This window comes from Fusarium phalaenopsidis (genome assembly GCF_050370095.1).
Source record: "Fusarium phalaenopsidis strain FUZ10S chromosome Unknown contig_32278, whole genome shotgun sequence".
In the NCBI taxonomy this organism is placed as follows: domain Eukaryota; kingdom Fungi; phylum Ascomycota; class Sordariomycetes; order Hypocreales; family Nectriaceae; genus Fusarium; species Fusarium phalaenopsidis.
The window spans coordinates 1,782,107-1,807,345 of record NW_028145417.1 but is presented as its reverse complement, the minus strand read 5'-3'; the positions used below and the strand labels follow the sequence as shown (position 1 = coordinate 1,807,345).

Genomic DNA, 25,239 nt, shown 5'->3' with positions numbered 1-25,239 from the left:
TCTCCCACGCTGATTCAAACTTTGAAGAGGTTCTCTTTGTTGAATGAGGTCCAAGACAGACGGGGCCCTAGGCGAGTTGTCGGCGTTATGGACAAAGAGAGCCGCGGCTTCTTTCCGAAACTGGGGTTTCGAAAGAACTTGATTTACGGGATGGAGATATGGCAGATATCGGACGAAACTCCTCTACGATGTGTTGCGACCACTGGGTGACCAGCATTTGGTTCTGGAACTGGTCCAGCCATTTGAAGTCGCAAACAACGAATGCTTGGCGTGAAGAACTTTGGCTCAACGACCAACTAGACGAAGTTGAACATTAGTATTGAAGATGTCAACTCATAGCTCCATTCGGTAGATTTTACTTCACGTTTCAGTCCGAATTCATGGTTTCGTCGCCAGTTCCTCTCTGTCTGATACGGAGTCTTGGTGCCGCCTCTCCCCCCCGCTCTGGCCTGCCTGATGATCCTTATGATGATGTTCTAGTAAAGAAATGGAAGAAGCAACACTGGCACCGCACGCAACATGTGACTTGACCAGTAGGGAGTTATGATGAGTATCATGCGGATAAACTCCTCGTCCCCCTCTCTTCTTCCTTCCTTCCTCTTCTCTCATCATCACCAACACCGTTCTGTAAGTTCCAGGTTTCTTCTCCTTCCCCCGTCTATTTGAATACACACTCGCCGATTATTTCGTGCTTGCTTCCGTCTATCCCTTTTCTCCGTTGTTTTTATTTCTCTCTTGCGCGTGGTATCCCGCCCTGAGTTCAGTTTTGTTGTTTTGCCCCCGCCGCCCTCACGCGCATTGTCGCTTGACTTGATATATGTCCCCTTTCATCTGTCAACTCATGTAACTTCGCATTCTGAGAGTACTAACTTGGAGTTATAGGGTGATTTTTCAACTCTTCTCCCCGTTCTCCCACCCTTTTCTGTAAGTATTTCTTTGTCATGAACTAGATTTACTTACTGACATGTTATTGCTTTCTAGCAACTCATCAACATGGAACCTGTGAGTTCTTATCCAATGCGACTTCGGCCGCAAAGTAATGAGCTTATATAAAATCTAGTGGAAGACAAGCAACGACTGGGCCCCTGTCAGTCTGGTCCTGTGGGCTCCGGCCCCAGCAGCTTTTCGGCCTCCGTGGCCGCTGTCTCCTCCCCTCCCTCGACCGCTGCCGCCGCTCCTGCTTCCGCTGCCACTGTTGTTCCTGTTTCTGCTCCTGCTCCCACCGTCCTTGCTCCGGCCCGGGCTTTTGCTCTCGCTCCCGCTGCCAACGCCGCCGGGGGCTTCCATCGGTGCCCCCATTGTCACAAAATGGGCTCGCATCGCCCAGAGGAGTGCCGCTCGGCACCTCAGAACAGTATTTACATGCCCAGTCTGTGGACATTTGTTTGAGCTACGAGCTAATATAATATTCTAGTTGTCTTGTCTGGGCAATTCGCGGTGTTTGGCCCCGGCTCCGCTCTTGCCGACCTTACGGCCAGTTATCTTCTTTATCCTGGTATCCCAATGCTAATTTCTTCAATTAGGCTATCATGTCTCGGATGAGACTCCCCCGGCCAGACCCCAGGCCGGGGTCAAGAAGAGCCGTCGCCGCCGAGGCCGGAAGCCCGGCCAGAGGGCCAAAGACGCCGGGCGAAAGCCCGAGGACAAGGACCCCGGGGAGGGAGGTGCCGGCTGTGGTGGTGGAATAGTGCCGGCGTGAGCAGACAGGCATACTTAATGCCAAGCAAGTAAATGGAAGTGTTTAGACAATACAATGAGATACCTGGTCTAATTCTGATTTATTATTATGATGATCGTAGTCATATGTTCAGTCATCCCAGCTCTCAGAATCTTAAGTTATTACTAGAGAAGCGTATTAAGTGTTCATCCTTTCCTCTCCCACTATCCCTCATCCAAAGCGTCAATCCATTTCGAATAAAATGGCCTTGAGCGTTTAGATATGGTCCTGCCTACGGCCTCTCCGTTTCGAGGTGTGCAGGCATGGCGTAGTCGGGGCGAGCTCAAATACCACCTCCATAGTATTGAGGTCTAGATCAGAACCAGGCACGAGGGCCAGTTCCTTCCAGAACAAAGTAGTGCTTCCATCATGGCTGTCTCTGCTCGTTGAGGCCACACGTGGCAATCTTTGATGTGGCTGGCGGTCCATGTGTTCTACGCTTCAAGGAGACATGACCCCGAAGGTGGCTTCAGGCTTCATGCTAGACGTTGGTGGGAGAGGTTGGTGTCAGCCTTGTGAGGGAGGAATGGTTTATGGGGTAGGCAATGACGGCCGAGAATACGGATACTATGTGGACTTTGTAAATGTAGACTCGCCAAGAGCAAAGGGCTGTCGTCAGTCGAATGCCAATAACGGCTTGTCGGCCACAAGTGCCGGCCAAGTCCTCAAATTGGCATAGCAGGCTACAAGACAAAGCCCATTCCATAACCGTCGATCACAACTCTTTGTGTTGGCGGGCAAACTCGGGTGGCTCCGCCCGCGTTCCAAGGACAGCATGAACACAATGCGTGTCTTACGACTCTGAGGACTTGGCAATGTCATCCAGTGGTTTACATTAAGATATTTACTGTTCGCCATCATTAATTGACCATATTGGCAGTTGAAAAAATAGCAGTGATCCATCTGTTGGGGTAGATAGAGCCTTGGATGAATCCGGTGACGGACTCATCGCTAGCATCTCGGAGCTCCCCTCGAAACGGAAACTAGGTGGCGTGAGTCTGGACTCGGCTACAAACACCACGTTTTGATTTGTTTAGACTGTCTAAGCGAGGAATGAAACATTGCTGATCTTGGTGATAGGTAAAGTCTCCCCAGGATCTGATGACTAGGCTTGATAGCGAGCAGTGAGCCTGATTTGAGTAAGCACGGAATGTTCTGAATGAGCCATGGGGCTTTGATGTAGAATACATCATGGCTTCTTGAACGCCTGTAGTGGACATGCTCGCCTAGGTCGAGACTGTTGATGATGCTATCTGCTTGTGATTGACACGAAGAGGACTTCGAGGAGCAATGTGCGTATTCCGGGAGATGTGACCTGAAGAAAGATAGTATCATCGTCGCCTTAAAGTCATACAGATACTTACAACCGTGATGATCAAGGTCGGCTGTCATGAGAATGGATCTGGGGAGATTCCTACATCATCGGCCACGACAGACTCGTATCAATGCCCTCGTCGCCACGCAAGCTGCTCCCCAATATTTCCCAGACTTGCAATTCACATACCTATCCCCCTTCCAAACCCCTCCCCAGACTCCATAATTTCCACCTTGCGCCTCCCGCCTGAGCCCACTTTCCGCATTCAAACCACGCGGCGCCAACCTTTTTACTCCCAGGTTAGAGACTCCTTTTTCCACGGAGTAGAAAGAGGTTCACTCCTTCTTTTCCCCCTCAGATGTGGAAGTTGGGGAGGCGTCAAACTAGGAGGTTCACGAGGACCCTTTTGGAGAGTCTGGAGCTGGGCGATGAAGTCATGATGCGGCCAGGGTGGGAGAGGAGGTCCCGGGTCTTTGGTCCAGATGTTCAGGCCGGATGGTGTTTTGGCGGGAGGCCATGTGGCGATGTCTGATGTGCAGTATACTTGTTATGTTGATCTTTTCCTCAAACCGTAGGAACTATTCTTGGAGGTCGACTCAATAATACCGGATACCGGATTCACGCGCACACGCGCCCTCGTCTACACAACGCAATCACACCGCCCCAGAGTGATAGACATGTCCCATAGCGTCCAATCCAAGTATCAACCTTGAACCGATCAGCCACCATGCAGAGCAAAGGAGAAAGTGGCGTTCTCAAGGAGTGTTCGAGGGCGTGTCACAGACGCAGGGTCAACCGAGCGGGATCGACCGGGCCCAAAGCTTATATCCTTCAACGGGCATAGGCTAGATAGGTTTCGAGAGAGCAAGTGGATATAAACGGGGTGGGTTTGCATGTCTCACTCTCTGTTTCTAGTCATTCATTCTCTTCTTGTCTCGTTTATTTTTTGAAGCGTTTACTTTAACATTCAAGATATGAAGCCTCGTCGTTCCATTCGTTCCAAGTCGGTCCCGACGGACCAGAGTCCCAAAAAGTCCTTTCTTACAAGCATCAGTCGTCGATTCACGCTCAGTGCTATTCGTCGTCCCAGTTCGCAGCGACTATCTGACGACGAAGATCGAGTGATCCAGGAGCAACCCCAAGCAGCTTTACAAGAGGTAGAGGCCTATACCACAAGTCATGGGGGCATGACTGACACAATCACACAGCCTGAATCTCCAACTACAGCCTCCCGCATCTCCCGTCGAGCCTCACGCTTCTGGTCCGCCTCCTCAGCCAACTACTTTGAAGACAACACTCCAGCTCAGGCCTCCTCTCCACCAGGATACGAGGGTGCAGCCTATGTACCGCGTCATGCGGCGACAGACTTTTCCAAGACAGCCTCCAACAGATTAACTGTAATGGTGGAAGCCGACGAGACGACGCTCTGCTCATTCAACTGCTCACCTAGCGGGAACCTGATCACGGCTGTTGAGGATGATGAGCAGTCTGAAGAAGGGGCTTCACACCATCGCCAGCAAGCTCTCGCCGCACTAACGGCCCGTTCACGCAGCATCGCAGCCAGCAGTGACGGCGATCGTGACGGAAACAATGACTACACACGCTTCTTGGCGCAGGCGGCAGCGGGTCAGGAAACCAGGGCACGAAGTTCAGCGGCTGCTTGGGCTGAGTTGGAACATAGGACGACACACATCAGCCATAGGACGAGCGGGGCCGATCCGCTCATTACCAGGCAGAGTCGAGGGCAGAGTGCCTATCTGGGTGTGCACGGGAGTGTGTCTGGGTCTTCACGGCCAGTGAGCTCCATCGCGATAAGTATCGCCGAGTATATCAGGCCTTCACACGTTGGGAGAGCTTGGTAAAGACCGTTCCAAGAAAAGAGGATGAAGAGCTCTACCGAGATATAAAGATGGCATCGTCAAAAGACGCGATGCCATGATAACAAGTATCATAAGCGAGAATAAGACACATGATTGGGAACTTGGGCGTTTGTATGATATCAAGAGATGAATTTGCCATGGGATTGAAGAACATATCTTATTGGGATAGCAACCTGCATGTCTCAGTTTAGCATCAAAACAATGCCTTTTTTCTTTTGTGTAGCAACCTTCTTCAACGTCTGTTAGCATCACCTGCAACCTACCAGACCAGAGAGATGACATCTTCACGTAGCAAATAGTGGTGAGACGCTATAGAAGCGTGCCATTGCCCATATCCTCCACGATCCTATAGAGTAAACCCACAAGACCCAAAAAAACGCCGACTTTCCCAACGCGATTCCCCAAGATTCGCGGGAGACAAACATGCAAGTCCCTTCTTTGTCTCGTGTCTCCATGCAAACGCAACAGCAAATTTGCCTGCCCTCCAGTGCGCTCCCAAAATTTCAAGACAAAACCCCATTAAGATGCTCCCAGTTAACTAATACCAAAGCCCTCAACCCATCCCAACCCAAACGCAGCAAACATGCCCCGACAAATCTGCCTATAACCCAGCTTGACAAATCCTCAGTCGTCATCATTATTGGAGGGAAACATGGGTCTCACCCCATCCGAACCAAGAGACACGGGATGCCAGACATGGCTCAAGCAAGCCGTATGATAATTCCAACAAGCCCACATCTGCCGGTTTTAAGCAATGTCGAATAGATGACCTTCGTTTCACCCCCGTGTCGAATCCCAAAGCTGTAGCCAAGACGTGATCCTTCATCCAGTTGAAACAAGTCAACTTATGCCTGCATGACTCCTGCCACACCTCGCCTCGGTGGGGGAATCTGAATCTCCTCGTCGTCAGAGCTGTCTGCTGCTTCTGCAGCGGCCTGGTCGAGCATCCTCTCAATATCCTCGTCTCGCAGCATTTTCCTTGCCGTCCCGTTTCCCCCACCGAGCCCACTAGGCAAAGAGAGTGCCCCCCTCAGATGGCTGCTACCACCATTCATACGCCTCCTCGGCGTCCCCCTACCCGGTGTGCCATAAGATTGCTGTGGTGAGTCCAGGTCCATTGGGGAACCTGGAGGTGGAGGCATGGGGGACTTGTCAAAGCCAGGCCTCCTGGTTGGTTGGGCGTGCCGTTGTGATGACGGTAACGGTTTCCTAGGGCCTGAAGGCAAAGCATGCCGAACCAATGGCCTGGCCGCACCAAAGTTTGGTCCTGGGGAACCCGTTGGTGAGAAGGCGTGCTTCAGGTTGGCCGAGTTCCCCGGACTACTCATGAAGAGTAGAGACTCAATGGCATCTTGTTCCCTAACATTTTGATGCGGTGAAAAGAGCATGGGGTCACCTGTGGTGCGAGATCTTGATCCAGTCTGTAACGTAGGCAGCTGAGCAGGTGTATGAGGAGAAGCAGTGTGAGAATGTGACAGTAGTGTTGGAGTGCGGTGAGGATTGGAGTTGCGGCGCGGGTTCGAGCGAGGGACATTCGTGTTGAGAGAGGGTTGAATTGCAGCAGGAGGAGCAAGTGTGGGTTTAGGTAATGAGGATCTTGGAGGTGAATTGGATTTTCGACGCTGGCGAGCAGAATCGTATGGGAGGGGAGCCGAGGAGGAGGGCGCGGCGTTGAGGCGTATTCGAGGACTTGCTGAGGAACCTTGCCGGCGGTGGATGGTGGAGGTGCTAGATGTCGGTGATGCGGCGTGAGAAGCAAGGGTTTCGACCTCTTCCAAAGAGTTAGATTGCCAGCCATGGTTAACCTTGATCATGGCATAAGAGAGACGCGTCTTCAATTCGGCTGACAACTACAGGCAGCGTGTTAGTCGCGAGGTAATCCAAGGCGGGATACCTGCATCTCGACGCGGGTCCAAGTATACCGCGTCTAGAGCAGCAACGTACCTCTCCAATGTATCCTCCCGCCGCCGACGTCCTGCTCACAGCACTCGGATTCCTAGAATGACCCTTCACGGGACTCTGACTGTCTTTTCGGCTCTTGACCTCGCCGTCGGCCATGCGTTTCCGTGAACTCCAAGCCTCCGTGTCCATCCTGTCCTGCGCGGCCGCAATCTCGGAGAGCTGCAGCAACTGGCTGTCCTGGCTCGAGGGGCCCGGCGCGCAGGTGCCGGGGTCGCTGGCAGGAGGCGTGAATGCCGGATCGGTCGAGGCGGTCATGTTGGTGTCCTGGGAGCCGGCGGTTGAAAGGGGATGGCTCTGGGTTGAGCCATCATCACGGTCAAGGGAGGGATTGCGCTGCATGGTAGCGGCGGCGACAGCAGCGACAGCCTTGACAGGTGGTGGTTTCGCTATTGAAGCGGCGGCAGCAGCAGCAGTAGGCGCTGTAGGTCTTGTCGACGCAATCTGGTGCGAGACTCGCGAGAGCGCGTCGGCCGGGCCCAGCGCCGCGAGATCCCCACCTCGTCGCGCTCCAGTCGCTGTCTCAGTGGTAGCGTCGGGTCGAGCATCGGCCGTCTTGAACGGCGGCGGGAGCGTGACACGGTTGGGATTGAGCGCGATCTCGCCGAGAGGCCGGTCCGGAGTCATGTCGATGGCACCGACGCCGCGATGAGGTTTTCGTGGCGAGGGTTTAAAAAAAAGAGTGTAGGTATTCCCTCCAAGACCTTGTTAGCCTCCCGTGTCCTGTGCTGTACTGTACTGTAGAACTGAAATGGAGGGTGGATGGACCCCCCAAGGGTGACGGGGTCTAGGGCCTAGACAGAGACCGCGCGGCGGGAAATCCGGGCTGCCGAGGGAGCTAGGCCAGAGACAAGGGCAAAACAATTGGGTTTGGCCAGGGCGGGAGAAGTGACGATGTTGATTGTTTTCTTGTTGATGTTGTAAAGTGTCGAGCAGACGACAAGTAGACACTTGTACAATAAAAAGAATGATGGCCAACGGAATATACAGCAAGATGAAAAGATGTCAGTCTAAAAACCAAGATGAAATCCCCAGGCGAAACCGCTCAAGAGGGATAAGATGCTGCCTTGCTGTTGGTGGTTTGGTTTACGCGGTCTGGTGTGGACGCGACTTGACTCAACTCGGACCAAAGCCAAAAACCTGGATGGAACCCTACCCCCAAGCCCCTGCCAGCAGGAAACAACCCGCTGAAGAAGCACTAAACTCTAGCGGTCCTACGGGTGGTTCTCCGGGTGGCTGCAGCGCGTTTCTCCGCTAGAACGCTCTGCCCATCGGGAGAGCATCAGGGATCACCGTAGCACAAGGACACAAGGGTCGCGTGCTCCAGTCACAATGGCATTTTGAATTCGTCACCGAGGAGAAAGATTTTGTTTAAATAGCCGAGAATTATTGGCAACCAGGGACTGTTCGTTTCGACATAGACGGGATGAAAATATCCCCTGTTCATCCCGACTTGCGCACCTTGAAAAACCAGAGGCCGCGTGGCGCTGCAAGGTTTTTGTTCGAGGCTTTTACTGTTCAGACACGACAGATGGCAGGCACCGATATTTCGCCTGCTGCCTATGACAGATTACCCAAGTTATAGACACATATACGCAGTTTCTAAATTACTCCGTACAGGCAGAAGAATAAAGAAATTGATCCAAGGCCCGGCTTCCCGTCAGACAAATGACCTCACCTACAATCCTTGTCCCTCCCACCCTTCTTCGCGTGCCCCTCCACGTCCCGTATCCGGTTAAACATGACGCTTGGGCCATAATAAACGTTCATGACACGAAGTCACGTGTGCCCCGCGACACCATCATGAGATGTCAACAAAGGCTGCACGTGTATGAGACTTGAGCAAAAGTTGAGATATCGGCAATTTTAGAGAGAACAAATGTTTCTAGGATTTATCTAACATCAGGGCAAGGCAATGAGTCTTATCATGCCTTCAATATGTTCTAGACACTTGTGTCCTTCATGACCCCCTTCTCCACGTCGCTTATTCTCAACCCTACTTTGGGTATCCGTTAAAACAACGAATCTCTAGAATAGCCGCCATTCTTCGCTACAGCTCATGCAAACGCTCAAGTAGTGGGTACTATGTATCACCAACTGGCGGGTATCACTATCTTGTTCCCAAATAGTAGCACTCCTCCAGAGATGCTCAACCACATTCTGGCTCATCCCCAGCGTGTCCATAGACTCCTCCGTCCAGGATGATTCCCTCGTTGTTATCCAGATCATGTTGAACACGCTGCCATCCCTTCTTCTTTCTTGACTCCCTGCCCTCCACTTCGGCCCCCTTCCCCTTGGCATCGAATACTGGTTTGATCAGTGAACCCAGCAACGGGTTGCCGCTGAACGCTCCACCGCTTCTTCCGCCGTTCTTGTTCCCGGTTGTCTCCCCAAGCACACCATCCTCCGCGCCGTAGATATCTTCCTCCTCAGACTCGGGTGTAGCAGGTCGCTCGATAGCTGCCATTTTGCGAACAACCTTGCCACCTACAACGTCAATGCTCACAACCTGCTTCCGCTTCTCATAGTCTGGGCGTGCACTCCACTCCATCTCTCGGAGGATCTTCTGTTGCCGCTTCAACTCACGAGCCCGCTCTTCAGGAGTTGCCCACATGCTACCCATTCCTGTAAGCGCACCACCGACATCAAAGTCAGCCGCCTCATCGCGCACCGTAGTTCGCTGGGCGTTTTGTGCTTGAAAGTTGAGTAGCTTGTCGCGGTGAGCGCGGGCCTTGGCTTCGGCGTCACTCAATGAGAGCCCGTCATTGCCGCGCGGCTGAGTGAATGGGGCAGGCGTCTTGGCAACATCTGGTCGACGGTTGGCCTCACGGTTGGCCGCCATTCGCTCACGTCCTCGCTCATCCTTGAGTTCTCGTACCATAGCCTGTACATCTTCCGAACTGAGGAGCGGAGCACCGCAGAAAGTACAAGGCCCCAGACCCTCCTTCATGCAGATTACCTTGCCGCAAGAAAGACAGTTCGGTGCTGCACCCTGAAGGGGATGTCTTGTGGCGACGCAGTTGCACTTTCTAGACTTGGCATTATCCAGCGAAGGGTTCGTCGAAATCTCGAGTGCTCTGATAGCAGCATCCAAGTCTGAGATGGCGGTTGAAGCACCAGCCATGGGCATTCCCCCAGCAATGGACACCTTGGTGCTACTCGCGGATGGCTTTGGCGTTGAGGTCCGTGAGACGGGGTTCGACTTTGGCTTAGGTTTCGAAGGTCCATCTCCAATAAGATAGCCTGCTGAAACATGCTGCTTCGGTGGAGGCTTCGCAACTGGCTTGGGTTCGGGTTTCGGTGTGTTGGATCTCGACGCATTGTTGCTGCTAGGGGCGCTTGGTCTTTGAGGGATGTAGTCTAGATCCTGGTCCTTCTTGCTGTATGAAGTGCCTGAAGGAGCCGCATATTCTCCAATCTTCCTAGCCTGGGGTGTGTGGATGTTTGCCTTCTTCTTCTTTTGTTGTCGTTTCGCTTTCGGTACGGGCGCTATGGTTTCTGGCTCTGGTTCGGGGGGTGCTGCGGCGCTAGAATACGATGGTCCTGCTGTTGCTGCAGCCTGTCGCCGGGCATTGAACGAGGAGATAAACTCGACAGCTTGGGGAGAGTCGCCGAGGAGGTTTCCAAGATGCTCTGCAGCTTCGGGCTTGGAGAGGGTCGAAGCGTAATCGAGAACCTGCTGAAGTTCCTCGTTGGGGAGAGGTAGCAGCTGCGAGAGCTGCGAGAGGGACATGGCGCGCAGGTATTAACAGATGGACGGGATTTTTGAGTCCTTCTGTGTCTATTCGAGGGTCGGGGTACAATATTCTAGTCGTGTGTAGTTGTTTGATCAAGGTCTTGATTGACGTCGTGCATCAAAGAGAGCTTGGAGCTCCCCCACCATCTCTGGCCCCTCCAAAAGTTGGCTACCCTAGAGAATTTCGCATCTTCGCTGAGTCACTCGCCGAGGAGGCCGAGCATTGCATTATAGGTGAACCACGTGGCCGGGGACCTCAGATATTCCCGACGGGAACAGTTCCCGATGAGTGTGCGAGATTTTTATGTCAGGTCGGATGCAGGATTTTTACTGATGGTGGATGTTCGGATTCTCTCTGCTGAATGCTGAAGCGCGCACCTGCATGCTGCGTGTGTTGAAGCATGAGCGCTTTCATAGGAGGAACTAGAGCCCCCACGCATGACCATTCATGCAGGAGGTGAGTGGCAGGTGAGCGGTAGGTGAGTGCTTGGTTTAGTCGAGAGGTGGTATCCATAAAATGTATCCGGTCCATGTTAGCAGAATCCACGGATGAAGGGATGGAGGACCAAGACTGGACGGAGCCAACCAGCCGTTCTCTCCGTCCACCGTTGCCCGGCCCATTCATTGTCGATCCGTCTCTACCGTTGTACTGTACCCCTCCCCCAGGTTTTTTCTCGCTATTGAATGGTTTCTTCGTCGGTAGGTTGCGGTGAGGACTGCCCTGTGCCTGGTTACCGCGCCAATTGCTGGCAGTTTTGTTGAAAGAAGCAATTCTGGCCATTCTGCCGGTCTCGTTGTAAGTGCCCATGAGGGTGCTCTGGAGGAGTGGCAAGCCCTGATGAAGAGCAGCAACCGGGAATACCGGAGCAATTGACGTAGGTTAAACAAAACCTGTGACGACAACAGTTCAGATCAAACAAAAGCCGAATTCATGCCGCTTGATCAACTGGATCTTGACCAATGCAGCATCGATTGCCGCGTCCGTTGCTCCGTGTCTTTCTCGAAATTCCGAACCTCGCCCGGCCACTCAGCTCCATGCCCCTCCACCGCGCTAAACCTCAAGAGGCATAATCTGGGCCCCTCGAAGCGCTGCTGGAGCTCCCACACCCCCCATCTTCCGCTTGTTCCTCCCCGTATTTAAACTGCTCATCACCAAAGCCTCAACCATCCTCTTCTTCTTCCCCCCCTCCATCCCTCGTCCTTTTCTTTCTCCCAATTGACTCTTTAGAACTCTCAAGAGTAAATCGCCAAAATGTTCGCCGCCTCTCGTATCCAGCGACGTGCTTTCTCCGCCACTGCGCGAGACGTAAGTTGATGCCCTCCTCCCGTTGACTTTGCGACTTGTTTATGTCGCTCGCCGTTTTTTCCTCTTCACCGAGCGAGACCGGCCCGGTCGTCACCGGAGCTTCATGAGGCCAGCCTACGACCTCATGAGCTTCGCAATGGCCAAAGACTCTGCAGTCTTTGTACTCACAAAACATTCTCGTGCTGACCCTCTTGAAGCTCTCCAAGGTCACCGTCCTCGGTGCTGCCGGCGGTATCGGCCAGCCTCTCTCCCTCCTCCTCAAGCTCAACCCCCGTGTCACTGAGCTCGCCCTCTACGACATCCGTGGCGGACCCGGTACGTAACGACACCCTCATTGCCCAATCTTTCGATTGCTGCCCGCAGCAATTGCAATCATCATGCTTCGGCTGAGCGACGCCCGCACGCACTGGCCATCTCGCACCTCGCTCATCCGAGGCCCCAGACGACCCATCATGCCACCTCATCCCGATCTAGATCAATCTCAGCTAACAGCCTTGTTCCCCGCAGGTGTCGCCGCTGACATCTCCCACGTCAACACCAAGTCCACCGTCAAGGGATATGAGCCCAGCCCCGCCGGCCTCGCTGATGCCCTCAAGGACGCCGAGGTTGTCCTGATCCCCGCTGGTGTCCCCCGCAAGCCCGGCATGACCCGTGACGATCTCTTCAACACCAACGCCTCCATCGTCCGTGACCTCGCCAAGGCCGCCGCCGAGTCCGCCCCCAAGGCCAAGCTCCTCATCATCTCCAACCCCGTCAACTCCACCGTCCCCATCTGCGCCGAGGTCTTCAAGTCCAAGGGTGTCTACAACCCCAAGACCCTCTTCGGTGTCACCACCCTCGACGTTGTCCGTGCCTCGCGCTTCGTCTCCGAGATCAAGGGCACCGACCCCAAGGACGAGAACATCACCGTTGTCGGTGGCCACTCCGGTGTCACCATCGTTCCTCTCTTCTCCCAGAGCAACCACCCCGACCTGAGCTCCAACGCTGAGCTCGTCAAGCGTGTCCAGTTCGGTGGTGACGAGGTCGTCAAGGCCAAGGACGGTGCTGGCTCTGCCACTCTCTCCATGGCCATGGCTGGTGCCCGCATGGCTGACTCCATCCTCCGCGCCGTTCAGGGCGAGAAGGGTGTCGTCGAGCCCGCCTTTGTCGAGTCTCCTCTCTACAAGGACCAGGGTATTGAGTTCTTCAGCTCCCGCGTCGAGCTCGGCCCCGAGGGTGTTGAGAAGATCCACCCCATCGGCAAGGTCGATGCCAACGAGGAGAAGCTCGTCGAGGCCTGCCTGGGTGACCTCAAGAAGAACATCGAGAAGGGTGTTGCCTTCGTTGCCTCCAACCCCGGCAACTAAATCCGCTCCCAACTTTCTAGTTGATGGAGAATGACCTGGCGTAAGACATTGGGATATGTGGTGAAAATGGGAAAAATTAAGGACGAGGGCGATTTGTCTGTCACTGTGTGTACGGATGCCGTTCGTGTAAGGATTGGGAAAAAAGGAAAACGGGGGTGTATGAGCGATTGATATACCCATCATCTTTTTCTTCCCGCTGTTCTACCACTGCCATAGACTTGGAGATCTGGTCTCTGTCTGTACCATAGCAATGAATGAAAAAATACCCAATATCTGAGTGTCGGTGATGATTTGTCTGCTGTCAAGTCCTGACGGGCCATCTTGGCGTTGCTTCGCCTAAACATGGATCATGACACCTATGTTGACGTGATCATGAGTGTTGCCCTGTCAGCCTATCATGGAGCTGCGAGAAATTAGCTATAAATATTGGGAATGCTTGAGCAGGCGATTGGAACAAGTATTTATAAAAAAAAGATTGGCTATGTTTCATGATCAAGTCTATCACAACTCCATCAATATTATACAACACACCCCCACCACACATCCTCCATCTTCACCTCTCATCGTCCTCCGTCTAGTTAGTGTATGTCGACTCATGTCTAAACCCTCACAAATCTAAACCATCAAACCCTCATCATACCATGGAATGCCCATTACTATGTAACACGGCGTCCACTTAAGCCCTGGCCGCTCTCCACTCCTCAATCTTTCTCCTCCGCTCCTCAACCTTCCTCTCAAACTCGGCCACCTTCTCCATCCTCTTCTTCTCCTCTTCCTCCTCCTTCTTCTTCTGAGCGGCAGCCCGTCGAACCGCCTCGCGGGCGAGCTGGTCGGGTCTTCGCTCAGCAATATCTCTGGGTCGGTAGTCGCTGAAGAACTTCTTCAGGCCGACCTCGATAATCCAGCAAGCCGCATAGTCGATAACCATGACGGCCGTCATGTTGGTCTTGAACTCTTCCGAGAAGGGAACAAGCTTCATACCCGAGTTGATGTCGGGGAAGAGCTCGAGAGCGCAGGCAAAGGCCAGGCCAGAGACACCGACAATACCATAGAACATACCCTTGTTCTCCGAGAGAGACTCACGGAAGGGACGGCCCTGGTAGTTGATGGCAAAGGTCGAGATCTGCTGGATAAGCTGAAGGAGATAGACAGCTGAGTTGAGAAGAGAAGGAGAGAACTCGGCCTCGAGGTCGATGTCATCAGGGCGACTATTAAATGTTAGCTTGAGAAAACAAAATAAATGAATGCTGGCAACTTACGGGTCAAGGCGATCGCACAGGCGTGCAATGTAGATGAGGGTGACAATGTGGACGGCAAACTGTCCCAAGATGGAGCCAATGATGTAAACGTTGAAGATGTTGGGCTGAGGACGTTCCTTGCTCAGACCCTCAACAACACGGGCGCGAGAGATGCTCAGGAAGCAGACAGACATGAGCATACCACTGATGGTGTACTGAGTGTCGCCAAACTTGATACCCTCGAGGTACAGGACAGACAGGGAGTAGGCGGTGATAAGACAGTTGAGAGCGAGAATCTTGTACATCTGAATAGTGGCAACGAGAGTGCAACGACCCTGTCGGATAATGTTGGGCACGGCAATAACGTTTCGCAGCTTCGAGGTGAAAGGAGCAGCAACAGAGGCGTCGCCGAGCTTCAGAGTAGGTGGCTCATCATCTCCAAGGTCAGCCTCCATCATACCAGACGCAAGTTTGTCGGCGAATCCAGCGGCCTTGTTGTTGATCTCGGCTTGACGAGCGGCACGAGGGTCCGAGTTGATGAGCTGCTGGGCACCGGGAGAGGTAATGGTCTCGAGAGCATGGCCCTGGGACTTGGCGTACTCCTCGGGAGTCACGTTCTTCTTCTTGGCCTCGCGTTCGATGGCCTTCTGGAACTGAGGGTTGGTGGGACCGGGAGGATACAGGTGGGCAATCAGGGCGGGAACGGGGGGAGGGGGCTGGTTGAAGCGTGCCATCAGCTCGATCTGCTTCTGGTACATCTCCTTCATCTTGCTGTTGCGAGCGTGCTCGGCAATGCGGGTAAGATCCTCGGGAGTTCCGTTCAAGAGGGCAATACCAATGTGAGCCTGCTTCAAGGCACCGACGTCGTTGGTACCGTCACCAGCCATCAGAGTGTAGTAACCCATATCCTTGAGACCGAGAAGAATATCCTCCTTCTGCTTGGGGGAAACACGAGCGTAGACCCAGGTGTGTCGGAGGAGAGAGTTCCAGGCAGCCTGGTCCTTGAACTTGGCGAGGGCGTAACCAGTAACACAGATATCCTTGGTGCGGAGAATCTCGGGGTCAAGAGGCTTGGAAGGGTCAACCTTGATGCTGACCTTGTCATCGACGCTCTTCCACACAAGCTTCTCACCACCCGCGTTGTCCTCAGGGGCATCGAGAATGAGAACCTCACGGTCAACAATCTCGACCTCTCGGGCGACGTGAACAGCGGTAAGAGGGTTGTCTCCGGTAATCATGACCACACGGTGGCTGCTCTCGTTCAACATCTGAACAGCTTCCTTGGCATCATCCTTGAGGGGGCAGTGCAGCACGAGGAAGCCGGCAAAGGTCAGGTCACACTCAACCTTCTCTCGCTTCAGTTCATTGATCCTAGCAGCGCCCAGTTCAGAGTCGTGAGTAAGCTGCTTGTAGGCGAGGGCCAGAACACGAGAACCCTTGCGAGTAAAGTACTTGTAGGTCTCCTCATAGTCGTGGGGAACAGTGGTAAGCATCTTCTGGATAGTCTCGGGTGCACCCTTGACACCGGCGAAGGTGCCCCTAATCTTGTGGCCATTCTTGATATCGTTGCCGTGAACCATGGCGACCGAACTCTGACGCTTGAGGGCCGAAGAGAACTGGAATCGACGCTTGATCTGAACGGTACCGTGGGTGGTGCCAGCTTTGTTTGTGCTCATGAGGGTGTCATTTCGACCAAGAGTCCAGCCGAGAGAAGTAAGGGTAGCCTTCTCCATGGGGTCACCAACAATCTCTCCCTCATCAAGCTTGACCAGGGCGTGGGCGGTGGCGAGAACGAGCTTAGTCTCTAGGGTGGCCTCGGTGACAGGAGTCATGGTGGAGTGGGCGCCATCAGCCTCCTTGGTGTCCTTGATCTCATCGTGTCCAAGAGCAAGACCAGCAATACCCTCAACAACGAGGTCCTCACCAGTCAGAGTACCAGTCTTGTCGAAGCAGGCCACATCGACCCGGCCAGCAAAAGGAATACGGAAAGGCTCGGTACAGAAGATGGCAAGCTTGGCGAGAGCGGCCAAACTGGTGTTGACGGCAAGACTAAGCTCCATGGGAAGCTCAGGAGGAACGACACTGGTGACAATCAAGATGCAGTCCAGCATGAGCTTGGAGCGCTTGCGATCCTTGCGGACACCCTCATCCCAGACATACCAGGCGGCGGCAATGGCGAAGATGAGGAGGAACAGAATGAAGAAGAGAGCCTCGGCGTTGTTGGCAGAGACTCGCTCGGTGGAGTAGATCATGGTTCGCACCAAGTTACCCTGCGAAGTCTCGAAACCAGTCTTCATGACGATGGCCATGGCGCCGTTGTCAGGAGGAGGGGGAACACCGGAAGAGAGCTTGGGCTTCTCCTGATCGGGGTTTCCGTGAGTGACCTGGAGGACCTTGGTGCCTCCCCAAAGGAAAGCGTTCTTGTCAAGACCCTCAGTGTCCAGGGAGACATCAGATGGGCGAAGCTGGATCGAGTCCTTGAGAAGAGGAGTACTCTCACCAGAGAGCATAGCCTCGTTGACAATGGCAGTTCCTTCAACCAGAAGCATGTCGCAGGCGACACCGCTGTCCTCCTTGGTTCGGCCGACAGAAACAAGATCGCCTGGAAGAAGATGGTCGCTCTGGATCTCGGTCCACTTGCCAAGACGGAACACCCACATATCGTAGGGCTTAATGCTCATGCCGCGGAACTCGTTGAGGGTGCGCTGACGCTGCCAGACAACGGTGCTCTCGAAGGCGACGAGCATGAAGAGAGTGAAGAGCGAGTAGTACCAGTATTCATCAAGCATCCAAAGACCAACACAGAAGATCTGGAAGACGAAGAAGGGCGCGACGGCGTGCTCCTTGAACAGCTCGGTGAAGGTAGGGACGGGAATATCAAAAGTGTTGAGGCCATAGTGCTGCTCGATGCGCGACAACTCGACTTGGGTCTGGATACCCTTGACGGTCTGGAAGTGGCCGATGGTGGCCTTGGGCTCGGCGTCGATGTCGAACTTGAGCGTACCAAACGACTTTGTCTCGGGGTCGTAGAGGAAGCGGCGCTTCTGGAAGAGGAACGAGGTGTTGAGCTTGCCACCAGCCTGGGACAATCATGTTAGCCAAAGTTTGTATTGGAAATGAAGGTCAAAAGAATCTCCCCACCTTGTCGCGAACCAACTTGCAAATCTCGGCAGACCCGGCGTTGGCGATGGGAATGACCTTGATCAACTGCGCATCCTCAATGTCCTTGGCCTTGGAAGCCTTGAAGCTGGCCTCAAGGCCGACGCTCCAGTGGGTGCTGAGCCATGTCAGGGTCTGGAGGGTGATGATGGTGCCGCACCAAAAGACGGTCCATTCCTCTGCGCCAATGTGCTTCTCGTAGAGGTCGGGGGTCAAGTAGAAGGCCAGGAAGATGGGCCAGATGATGGCGAAAGGCCAGACGTAGGCGTGGAACTGGAAGGGCAGCGGGCGCAACAGCTCGGCCTGCTTTATTTGGGGGTTGTCGACGAGGGGCGCCATCGTGGGCGGAGTGGACGAGACGGTTGGGTCTCTCTCTGCCGGGATGTATTAAATGGACAACAATCAAGTGAGAAAAGAGAATAGACTAGATGAAGCCAAGAATGGCCGAGTCGAATGAGGCGCGCCGCGAGTTGGTGGAAGATGCCCGCCTCTGCCAATTTGTCGTGTCGAGTGCAAGTCCAAGCCACAAGTCGCGATCTGTACTTTTTGGCCGATGCGTTCTCATGGCGGAGACGGACGGTCCGGCCTCTCGGGGCTTGCCATGCACCGATATCATCACGTGATGTAAATGTCACCGTCCACCATCTGATCTGTTCCTACGCCGCACGCCATTTCTAAACGTGTCCATGGTCTTCTAAAGACACGACACCACAACCTGACTTCTCAGGAGAGGTTTATAATGTCATTCTCTAGCGCATTTTTGAATTCGCCGAGCTAAGGGGACTTTAGTCCCTGAGCATTCCGCCCCCGGAATCCCGGACTTGTGTCCAACATGGATCGCGGAGCGGGGCGGAATCACGGAGTGGCCTCCGCTTACACAACACCTCGCGATATCTCGCCAACGCCCGAAGCGAGAACGTTAATAGCTTCGCTTCGTGGGGCTTGGACTTGCTTACTGAGCGTAACGGGTCTCCACTGAATGATCTTTTAGTACTGTTGCATTATCAATCCTTCAGAGATGCCACCGACAAACTCCCTGTGATTTCAACGCTCTTGAGCCACCACGTGAATTAGGAAGCAGCTTAACAACGTTAAAGTTCACGGTCTTGAAGGCAGACCCCTGTCAGCTATTCAATGTCCAAACGAACCCGCCAATAGAGGCCCCTGCAATTGTGGGAATTGAGATCGGTATGAGCCAGGACGATTCGCGATTGATCCATCAACTAGTTCAGCTACTAGTTGATGCGCATCTATCAATCCGGCTTGGTTGTCTATATAATGGCTCAAGGTGATCCTGCTCAGCTCAGATACCAATCCAACAATTCATCTCAACTTCACTTCCATCGCTTGCTTTTATCACTCACTCACATCCCACACAATGGCCACCCTGAGATATGACCCCGAGTTTGCCAAGGCACTGGAGCCTCTCAGATCCAAGCGTCCCTCAGGTCCTCCTCAAACTGCCTTGGAGATTCGCCGAAACAATGATTCTCTCTTTGAAAACATGTTCCCCAAGGCGCCCTCAGCCGACATCATCCAGCAGACCGATTACACCATCCAGAGTTATGATGGCGCAAAGGTCTTGCTCCGCCGCTTTGCGAAGCCCGAGCACCTCTCGGCCAAGGAGCCTCTGCCTGCAATTCTTTCCATTCATGGCGGTGGCTTCGTCTCGGGGAGCGTAGATGCTTGTGCTGGACTGGTCGCTAGCAAGGTTCTTGCGGCTGATCGTCCCATCTTTGCTGTTGACTACCGTCTTGCACCCGAGCATCCTCACCCGGCTCCGGTTGAGGACAGTTACGCTGCTCTGAAGTACCTCCTGGACCACGCTGCGGAGCTCAACATTCACCCCAAGCGTGTTGCCGTTCAGGGAGAGAGTGCTGGTGGCGGCATCGCTGCCGGGCTGGCACTCTTGGCTAGGGACAGGGAGCTGCAGCCTCCGATCGCGAAGCTGCTTCTTACATATCCCGAGCTCGATGACCGGACACGGCATGACAAGGACACTGAGTTTCTCAAGTTTGTCACATGGAGCCCCAAGCACAACGAGCTGGCATGGGCGGCCTACGTCGGCGAGGACAAAGCCGGGAAGCCTGAGGCGGATGTCTCTCCGTATGCTGCCCCAGCGAGAGCTACGACGTACAAGGGCCTACCATCCACATATGTAGACATCGGAACGCTGGATGTGTTTCGGGAGGAGAATCTGGAGTTTGTTAGGAGACTGCTCGCGGATGACGTCGAGGTCGAGTTTCACGTCTGGCCCGGAGTGCCGCATGTGTTTGAGTTTCTTGGAGCTGGGACAAAATGGCATGTGAGAGCAACGGAGGCTAGAGTTGATGCCATGAAGGAGTTTTAATTGATAGTCAATGTAAGATAGTAACATGTATCGCCGCGTGGGTATTGAGCCTGGGCTTGTCAAATAGACTTTCTTGAGAAACACGGGAATCAGTGCTTGTTCAGAAATGATAGAAGAAGCTCAGAAATCCTTTCAGGTTGATCTTCCAGCGAAAAGTGCCCTGCATCCTCCACAATGTTGAGCTCAGACCCCGGAATAGCCCCATGAAGTTTATGAGCCCAGTCAACAACCTGCCAGGCATCATCCGCGCCCCAAATCAACTGCACAGGCAGCTTCTCCAGCTCACCAAGGCGAGGGGCCACTTCCATCGTGTGCTTAGGATCATAGTGTCGAATTTGATGCTCAAACAAGCTCGGCTGGCCGATGGGGCCGGAGATGTATTCCAAGTAGGAGTCCAAACTCGATTGTTCGAACTTGGCAGTGTTCTCGACAGCTTGCAGCAGCCATTCCCTGAAGTGAGCGCGATGATCGTTGTCGCTCACTTTGATAAGAGTCTCGAGGCCCTTCTGCATCTGCTGCTTGGTCCGCTTCGAGGGGTAGCTGTCGAAGCACACCACGTCGATGAGCGTCAACGACAGCACCCTCTCTGGCGAGAAGATGGCGAACCGCTGAGCAATACCGCCTCCAATGTCATGGGCGATTATATGAGTCTTATCCAGTCCCCACAATGATAGAAGACCTTCTAGGACGGGAACCTGTCCTGTCATGGACGTGTCGACGGCAGAGTCCCAAGGGCGCTCAGAAAGGCCAAAGCCAAGGAGATCGAAGACGTGCACCTTGAAGCCTTTCTCAACGAGCTTGGGGACGATGTTGCGCCAGATGAGAGATGAAGAGGGAGTTCCGTGAAGGAGGACGACTGGAGTGCCGGTGCCGTAGACGCCATAGGCGATACGGCTACCTCTGATGAGGGTGTTTTCTGTGACGATAGGCTGAACCATGGTTGAATGCTTTGGGATATTGCTTGTCTGATGTTTTGGAGCAGAGCGAGCGGCTGAATTTATAGTAGCGGATTAATAATTGATGTGATGTCGTGTGAAGGGCGCACTCGAAGACGCAACCGCCATCCTTCTTGGCGTAGATAAGAGCCATGAACAGTCAAAAGAGCCCCGCCTTCCTTGATTTAGGTCAAGAAACCGGATTCTGGGTCTCGGTCATTGAGTCCGCTGCTTGTCGGTCGATAAATCGTGTCTTGACTCCCGTCAACATGGACAAGAAATATGAGCGACCTTCGTCTTCAGGCGGCAGAACAGCTTCAATCTTAAACTCCTTCACTAGAGCTGGGACAAGTTTAAAGACCACAAGTTCAGCCAAATGCCGTCCAGGACATGATCTTGAGCCACCGCCCCAGCTAAGGCTGACTCGTTCCATGTTGCGAGCCGCGTCAGGGTCTGCGTTGAGCCACCGAGCGATGTTGAAGAGGTGAGAGTCGGTGCCGAAGACGTCTTGATTTCGGTGCAAGGCTACTGGGTTGCAGCCTACAGTTGTGTCGGGTGGGAAATAGAAGCCATGAAGATGAAGACCGCTGTTAGGAACCTTGCGTGGAAGGGACATGCTGATCACTGGGTATAGTCGTTTGACCTCCTTGATGAGAGCCTGTAGTATCGGGAGACGGGTAGCGGTAGAATATTGGCTTGAGTCTGTCGTGGCGAGGACTTCCCGGGAAACTTGAGTCTGGACATCTTGATGGGAACCTAGTAGGGCCATGATGGAGGTCAGAGTGGACGCCATGGTCTCATGCCCAGCACCAAAGTTTGTCACTGCCATTTTACGCAGATAATTGTCAGTAAAGTCAGGTCTGAATTTGTGAAGCCGGATGAGATCTGTGAGAAGATCCTGGCGGCTATCCTTGGGCGGGTTTGGTCTTTTGGTCGCGTTGACACGTCGAGAGACTCGCTTGCCAACATCCTGTCCAGTCGTCAGGTCTGAGTCTAAAAGGTTAAAAGCGATGAACTTACGACAAAGAATGGCTTGAAGTTCTTTGGTGTCTTGAAGTTGACGCCCCAAGCCGAGCTGAAGAGCCGGCCAACTGTCTTGGACAGGAACTCGAGCTTGACAATGGTAGGGAAGAGGCCAAAGACACTCTTTCGTCTCCAGCCGTGATAGGCATGCGAGCCCGATCCCCAATCGGTGCCGTTCTTGAGCATGCCGGGCGACCACGAGAGGACAACGGACCCAAGACATTCCACGGCGATGATGTGCATCCACTCATTCAACTCGACTGGAGCGCCCTTGAAGCTCTTTAGCTTGGCGATGGCGCGGTTAATGACATCGTCAATGGCAGCCTCGTACTGGAGGAGATTGGGCGTCTGATAAACAGGGCCAATCATACGGCGCTGAATTCGGTACCGCCTCACATCCCGTTCCGAGAGAAGGTCGAGTGTATCGGGAAAGTGAGGGTTGAGGTGCCAGTCGATGCGAGGTTTGCTCAGGCTGGTGGCCACTGCGAAAGTCAGTCATGATCGGTAACGAAGATGATTTGGAACAAACAGTAAAAGTCCGACTTGTCATATCCACTGCCACTGCCTACTGAAGTGTCAGTTGAAGCTCTCATAAACTTGGGTGCGACATACTGTAGATGGCCTGAAAAGCCTCCTTGGTATCGAACCAGACTTCATTTGGGCCTACTCTCACAACAGGCCCGTATCGCGAATGCAAAGTCTTTCCCAAATGAGCCATGCGCCCATTTCGAGCATGATATGCGTGCCAGAAGCTGGATATAGCAGCCAGCCTGGGTCCGGGGATACGTGCAAGTGGGTGAAATGTCAATCGGTAGACGGCGATTGAAGCCAGTAGCACAACGAGGGTGAACCCGGTCTTGAGGAGTACCTGAGCTATGAGACTGCATAGAAGGGTCATCCAGGCGAAAAGAAAAGAGAAAGGCATGATATTAGCGAGCAGAGCATCACCGCGCGTTGGTGCTTTAGACGATGGTGTTGATGATGAAGGGAAATTCTGTGGGAAAAAGTTGAGCTTCGACCCCACATTCACCAGATGGATAAGCCGCCAGATCACAAGAACACTTCAAGTTGTACTCAAGGGGAAACATTGCCAAGAGAAGTTGTATTCAAGGTCAAATTAGAAATATTAAATAGTATCATGCCGGACTTTTATTGCCAATCAATTGGCATGGGCCATCATTTACCAACAGATTTCCCCAGTAAACTAGTGATCCCACCTCCAATGCGATCGACTTATAACCTATGCCTCTTTTATGCCTGGTGTCTATAGGTCGGTTTAATTCACTCTTGTCCCTCCTTCGCTTTCCTCTTCTTCTCCTTTTTGATCCTCAACTCCTCTCGCCATTTAATCCCCCGGGCCATGAGGAGGATCATGGCTGGACACCCAAGTAACAGTATCCCTGCCACCAGAGTAAACGCCCAACCCGCACCCAAAGCATCAACCATGGGCACAATCGCAGCACTAGCTCCAGCTCCAACCAGACATCGAGTCAGGTTATTGGCAGCGCTGGCGGTCCCTGGCTTTCCCGGGTGAATGTCAATTAGTAGCGAGCTAGTTGTGTTGTTGAAGCCCACGATGCCAACTCCCATCAGTCCGCTCAACACGCAGGGCACGGCGACGTGCGTCTTGGCGTCAACTGCCCAACCCCAACCAATGAGCATGACGATTGACATGAGCATGAGTGGGAAGCCGATTTCGAGTCGAGCGCGCTCAATTGGAAAGCCTGAAAGGTCTGGCTGGCGGCTCTTCTCGTAGGGGATGCCCAGCTTGATGCAGTGACGCTCGAAATTGCGATTGGTAAAAGCACCAACGATGAATGATGCGATTACAGAGCCAGCTGCAATTGGAAGGAACATGAGACCATTTTGGATCTCGTTGAAGCCGTAGATCCTTGAGAATAGAGTGGGCATGGCTGTGGCAATGCAGTAAAAGCCAGCAAAGCACAAACTGCTGAAGCCAAGCAACAGGCCCGTCTCTTTCTCAAACAGCATCAAAACCGACTCGAGTACATTCGGTGCCTTGAATTTAAACGTCTTTTCCTTTTTAGAGCTGTGAGAAGTTTGGCGGCTGAGGTCGGACTTGGCTGCTGACATCCGAGTCCGTCGGGATTTTAATATCTGCCACAAAGACCGATACGCAGGGGGTGGAGGAATTGAACCGTCGCCCACGATGCGACGACATGTTTCTGGGTAGAATATGACGACGAGGACGATGGCTACTCCGGCAAAGATTGTGAGGAACCAGAAGATGGATCTCCAGCCAAGGTACTGGGCGAGAAGGCCGCCGATGACAGGGCCTAAAGCAGGACCAAGGACGACAGGTACAGCAGTCAGGCCAATGTATTGACCTCTTTCTGCAGAGGTGATGACATCTGCGACGACGGCGTAGCAGAGAGTAACTGTGCTTGCGGAGCCAGCAGATTGAAGACATCTCAGACCCAAAAGGGCGCCGTAGCTCGGTGTAAGCGCCAGACCGATGTTGGCGGCAATGTAGAGGGTGAAGCAAACAACATATGCAGGTCTTCTCCCTCCGCTATCAGCCAGAGATCCAATAAACATGGGCGTGACGCCCTGAAAGATCATGTAAGTCGTGACGCTGAGGTTGACCTGCGAGATGGTCACGTCCAGGTCTTTGGCGATGGCGGGCAAGGCTGGGAAGTAGATCTGGGCCGTCATGGGGGAGAAGAGGGCGGTAGAGGCTGCTGCCAACACGATGAAGCGTTTTTGCCATGTCGTAAAAATGGAATAGGCAGGAGGCGTATCTTCGGTTGATGATTCAGGCTGTTTCTCCAGATCTTGGGTCATTGGGGGAGGTTGCTCCTCGTCTTCGCCAGGGTGGCGATCGGTACATGTCGAAGAAGCGCTCATGATCCGGTGAATGCAAGGATAAAGTCAAGATGGCTAATTGATACCATCTCATTTAGTGTTTTCAAGAAAAAGAGAAGAGATCAAGTTGAATAAATACCAAGGCGGTGTTCAGGGAAAAGATGAAAGTCCGTCCTCATGGGGGTCATAAGTGGGTTAATTCACACCCCATCGGCACCGACGTCGGCAAAATGGGGAGTCATGGACAAATCAACACACGCTCCTGATCGACTTGCAGCATTAAATGGTGTCGGATTGGCTGTAGGCAATGGAGATAGATGTGATATTTCCGAGACTAATATAACTGAATGGTGATTGATGCGTTGATCGGGCTGTCGCTCGTCTCGTATGACGCATCCTCACGTCGTCTCGGACTTTTGACACATCCCCTTGTCGGTGTGGTAGAAAGG

The 25,239-nt window shown here is 53.3% G+C and overlaps 9 protein-coding genes across 9 annotated transcripts; 3 read left to right on the top strand and 6 right to left on the bottom strand.

Annotated features, from left to right (window-relative positions):
• Positions 1 to 993: 993 nt before the first annotated feature.
• LRP88_01185 (uncharacterized protein) lies at positions 994 to 1,699 on the top strand (the record flags this gene model as incomplete). The annotated part of the gene is made up of 3 exons (XM_083237879.1): positions 994 to 1,002; positions 1,093 to 1,369; positions 1,524 to 1,699. 3 exons carry the CDS (start codon positions 994 to 996, stop codon positions 1,697 to 1,699), a joined length of 462 nt encoding a protein of 153 aa, XP_083106384.1.
• A 5,077-nt stretch (positions 1,700 to 6,776) lies between these two features.
• LRP88_01184 (uncharacterized protein) lies at positions 6,777 to 7,498 on the bottom strand (the record flags this gene model as incomplete). Its single annotated transcript, XM_083237878.1, has 2 exons — positions 6,777 to 6,806; positions 6,857 to 7,498. The coding sequence occupies 2 exons, from the start codon at positions 7,496 to 7,498 to the stop codon at positions 6,777 to 6,779; spliced, it is 672 nt and encodes a 223-aa protein (XP_083106383.1).
• Positions 7,499 to 9,020: 1,522 nt separating this feature from the next.
• Positions 9,021 to 10,604, bottom strand: LRP88_01183 (putative zinc finger motif, C2HC5-type-domain-containing protein; the record flags this gene model as incomplete). Its single annotated transcript, XM_083237877.1, has 1 exon — positions 9,021 to 10,604. The coding sequence occupies one exon, from the start codon at positions 10,602 to 10,604 to the stop codon at positions 9,021 to 9,023; it is 1,584 nt and encodes a 527-aa protein (XP_083106382.1).
• Positions 10,605 to 11,859: 1,255 nt separating this feature from the next.
• Positions 11,860 to 13,259, top strand: LRP88_01182 (malate dehydrogenase MDH1; the record flags this gene model as incomplete). The annotated part of the gene is made up of 3 exons (XM_083237876.1): positions 11,860 to 11,913; positions 12,111 to 12,228; positions 12,421 to 13,259. The coding sequence occupies 3 exons, from the start codon at positions 11,860 to 11,862 to the stop codon at positions 13,257 to 13,259; spliced, it is 1,011 nt and encodes a 336-aa protein (XP_083106381.1).
• A 676-nt stretch (positions 13,260 to 13,935) lies between these two features.
• On the bottom strand, positions 13,936 to 17,995 carry LRP88_01181 (ion-transporting P-type ATPase SPF1; the record flags this gene model as incomplete). Its single annotated transcript, XM_083237875.1, has 3 exons — positions 13,936 to 14,467; positions 14,519 to 17,577; positions 17,639 to 17,995. The coding sequence occupies 3 exons, from the start codon at positions 17,993 to 17,995 to the stop codon at positions 13,936 to 13,938; spliced, it is 3,948 nt and encodes a 1,315-aa protein (XP_083106380.1).
• A 1,039-nt stretch (positions 17,996 to 19,034) lies between these two features.
• LRP88_01180 (Alpha/Beta hydrolase protein) lies at positions 19,035 to 20,006 on the top strand (the record flags this gene model as incomplete). Its single annotated transcript, XM_083237874.1, has 1 exon — positions 19,035 to 20,006. The coding sequence occupies one exon, from the start codon at positions 19,035 to 19,037 to the stop codon at positions 20,004 to 20,006; it is 972 nt and encodes a 323-aa protein (XP_083106379.1).
• Positions 20,007 to 20,095: 89 nt separating this feature from the next.
• Positions 20,096 to 20,944, bottom strand: LRP88_01179 (alpha/beta fold hydrolase; the record flags this gene model as incomplete). The annotated part of the gene is made up of 1 exon (XM_083237873.1): positions 20,096 to 20,944. The coding sequence occupies one exon, from the start codon at positions 20,942 to 20,944 to the stop codon at positions 20,096 to 20,098; it is 849 nt and encodes a 282-aa protein (XP_083106378.1).
• A 187-nt stretch (positions 20,945 to 21,131) lies between these two features.
• Positions 21,132 to 22,862, bottom strand: LRP88_01178 (uncharacterized protein; the record flags this gene model as incomplete). Its single annotated transcript, XM_083237872.1, has 4 exons — positions 21,132 to 21,911; positions 21,962 to 22,446; positions 22,494 to 22,529; positions 22,577 to 22,862. 4 exons carry the CDS (start codon positions 22,860 to 22,862, stop codon positions 21,132 to 21,134), a joined length of 1,587 nt encoding a protein of 528 aa, XP_083106377.1.
• Positions 22,863 to 23,245: 383 nt separating this feature from the next.
• Positions 23,246 to 24,769, bottom strand: LRP88_01177 (major facilitator superfamily domain-containing protein; the record flags this gene model as incomplete). The annotated part of the gene is made up of 1 exon (XM_083237871.1): positions 23,246 to 24,769. One exon carries the CDS (start codon positions 24,767 to 24,769, stop codon positions 23,246 to 23,248), a length of 1,524 nt encoding a protein of 507 aa, XP_083106376.1.
• Positions 24,770 to 25,239: the final 470 nt, after the last annotated feature.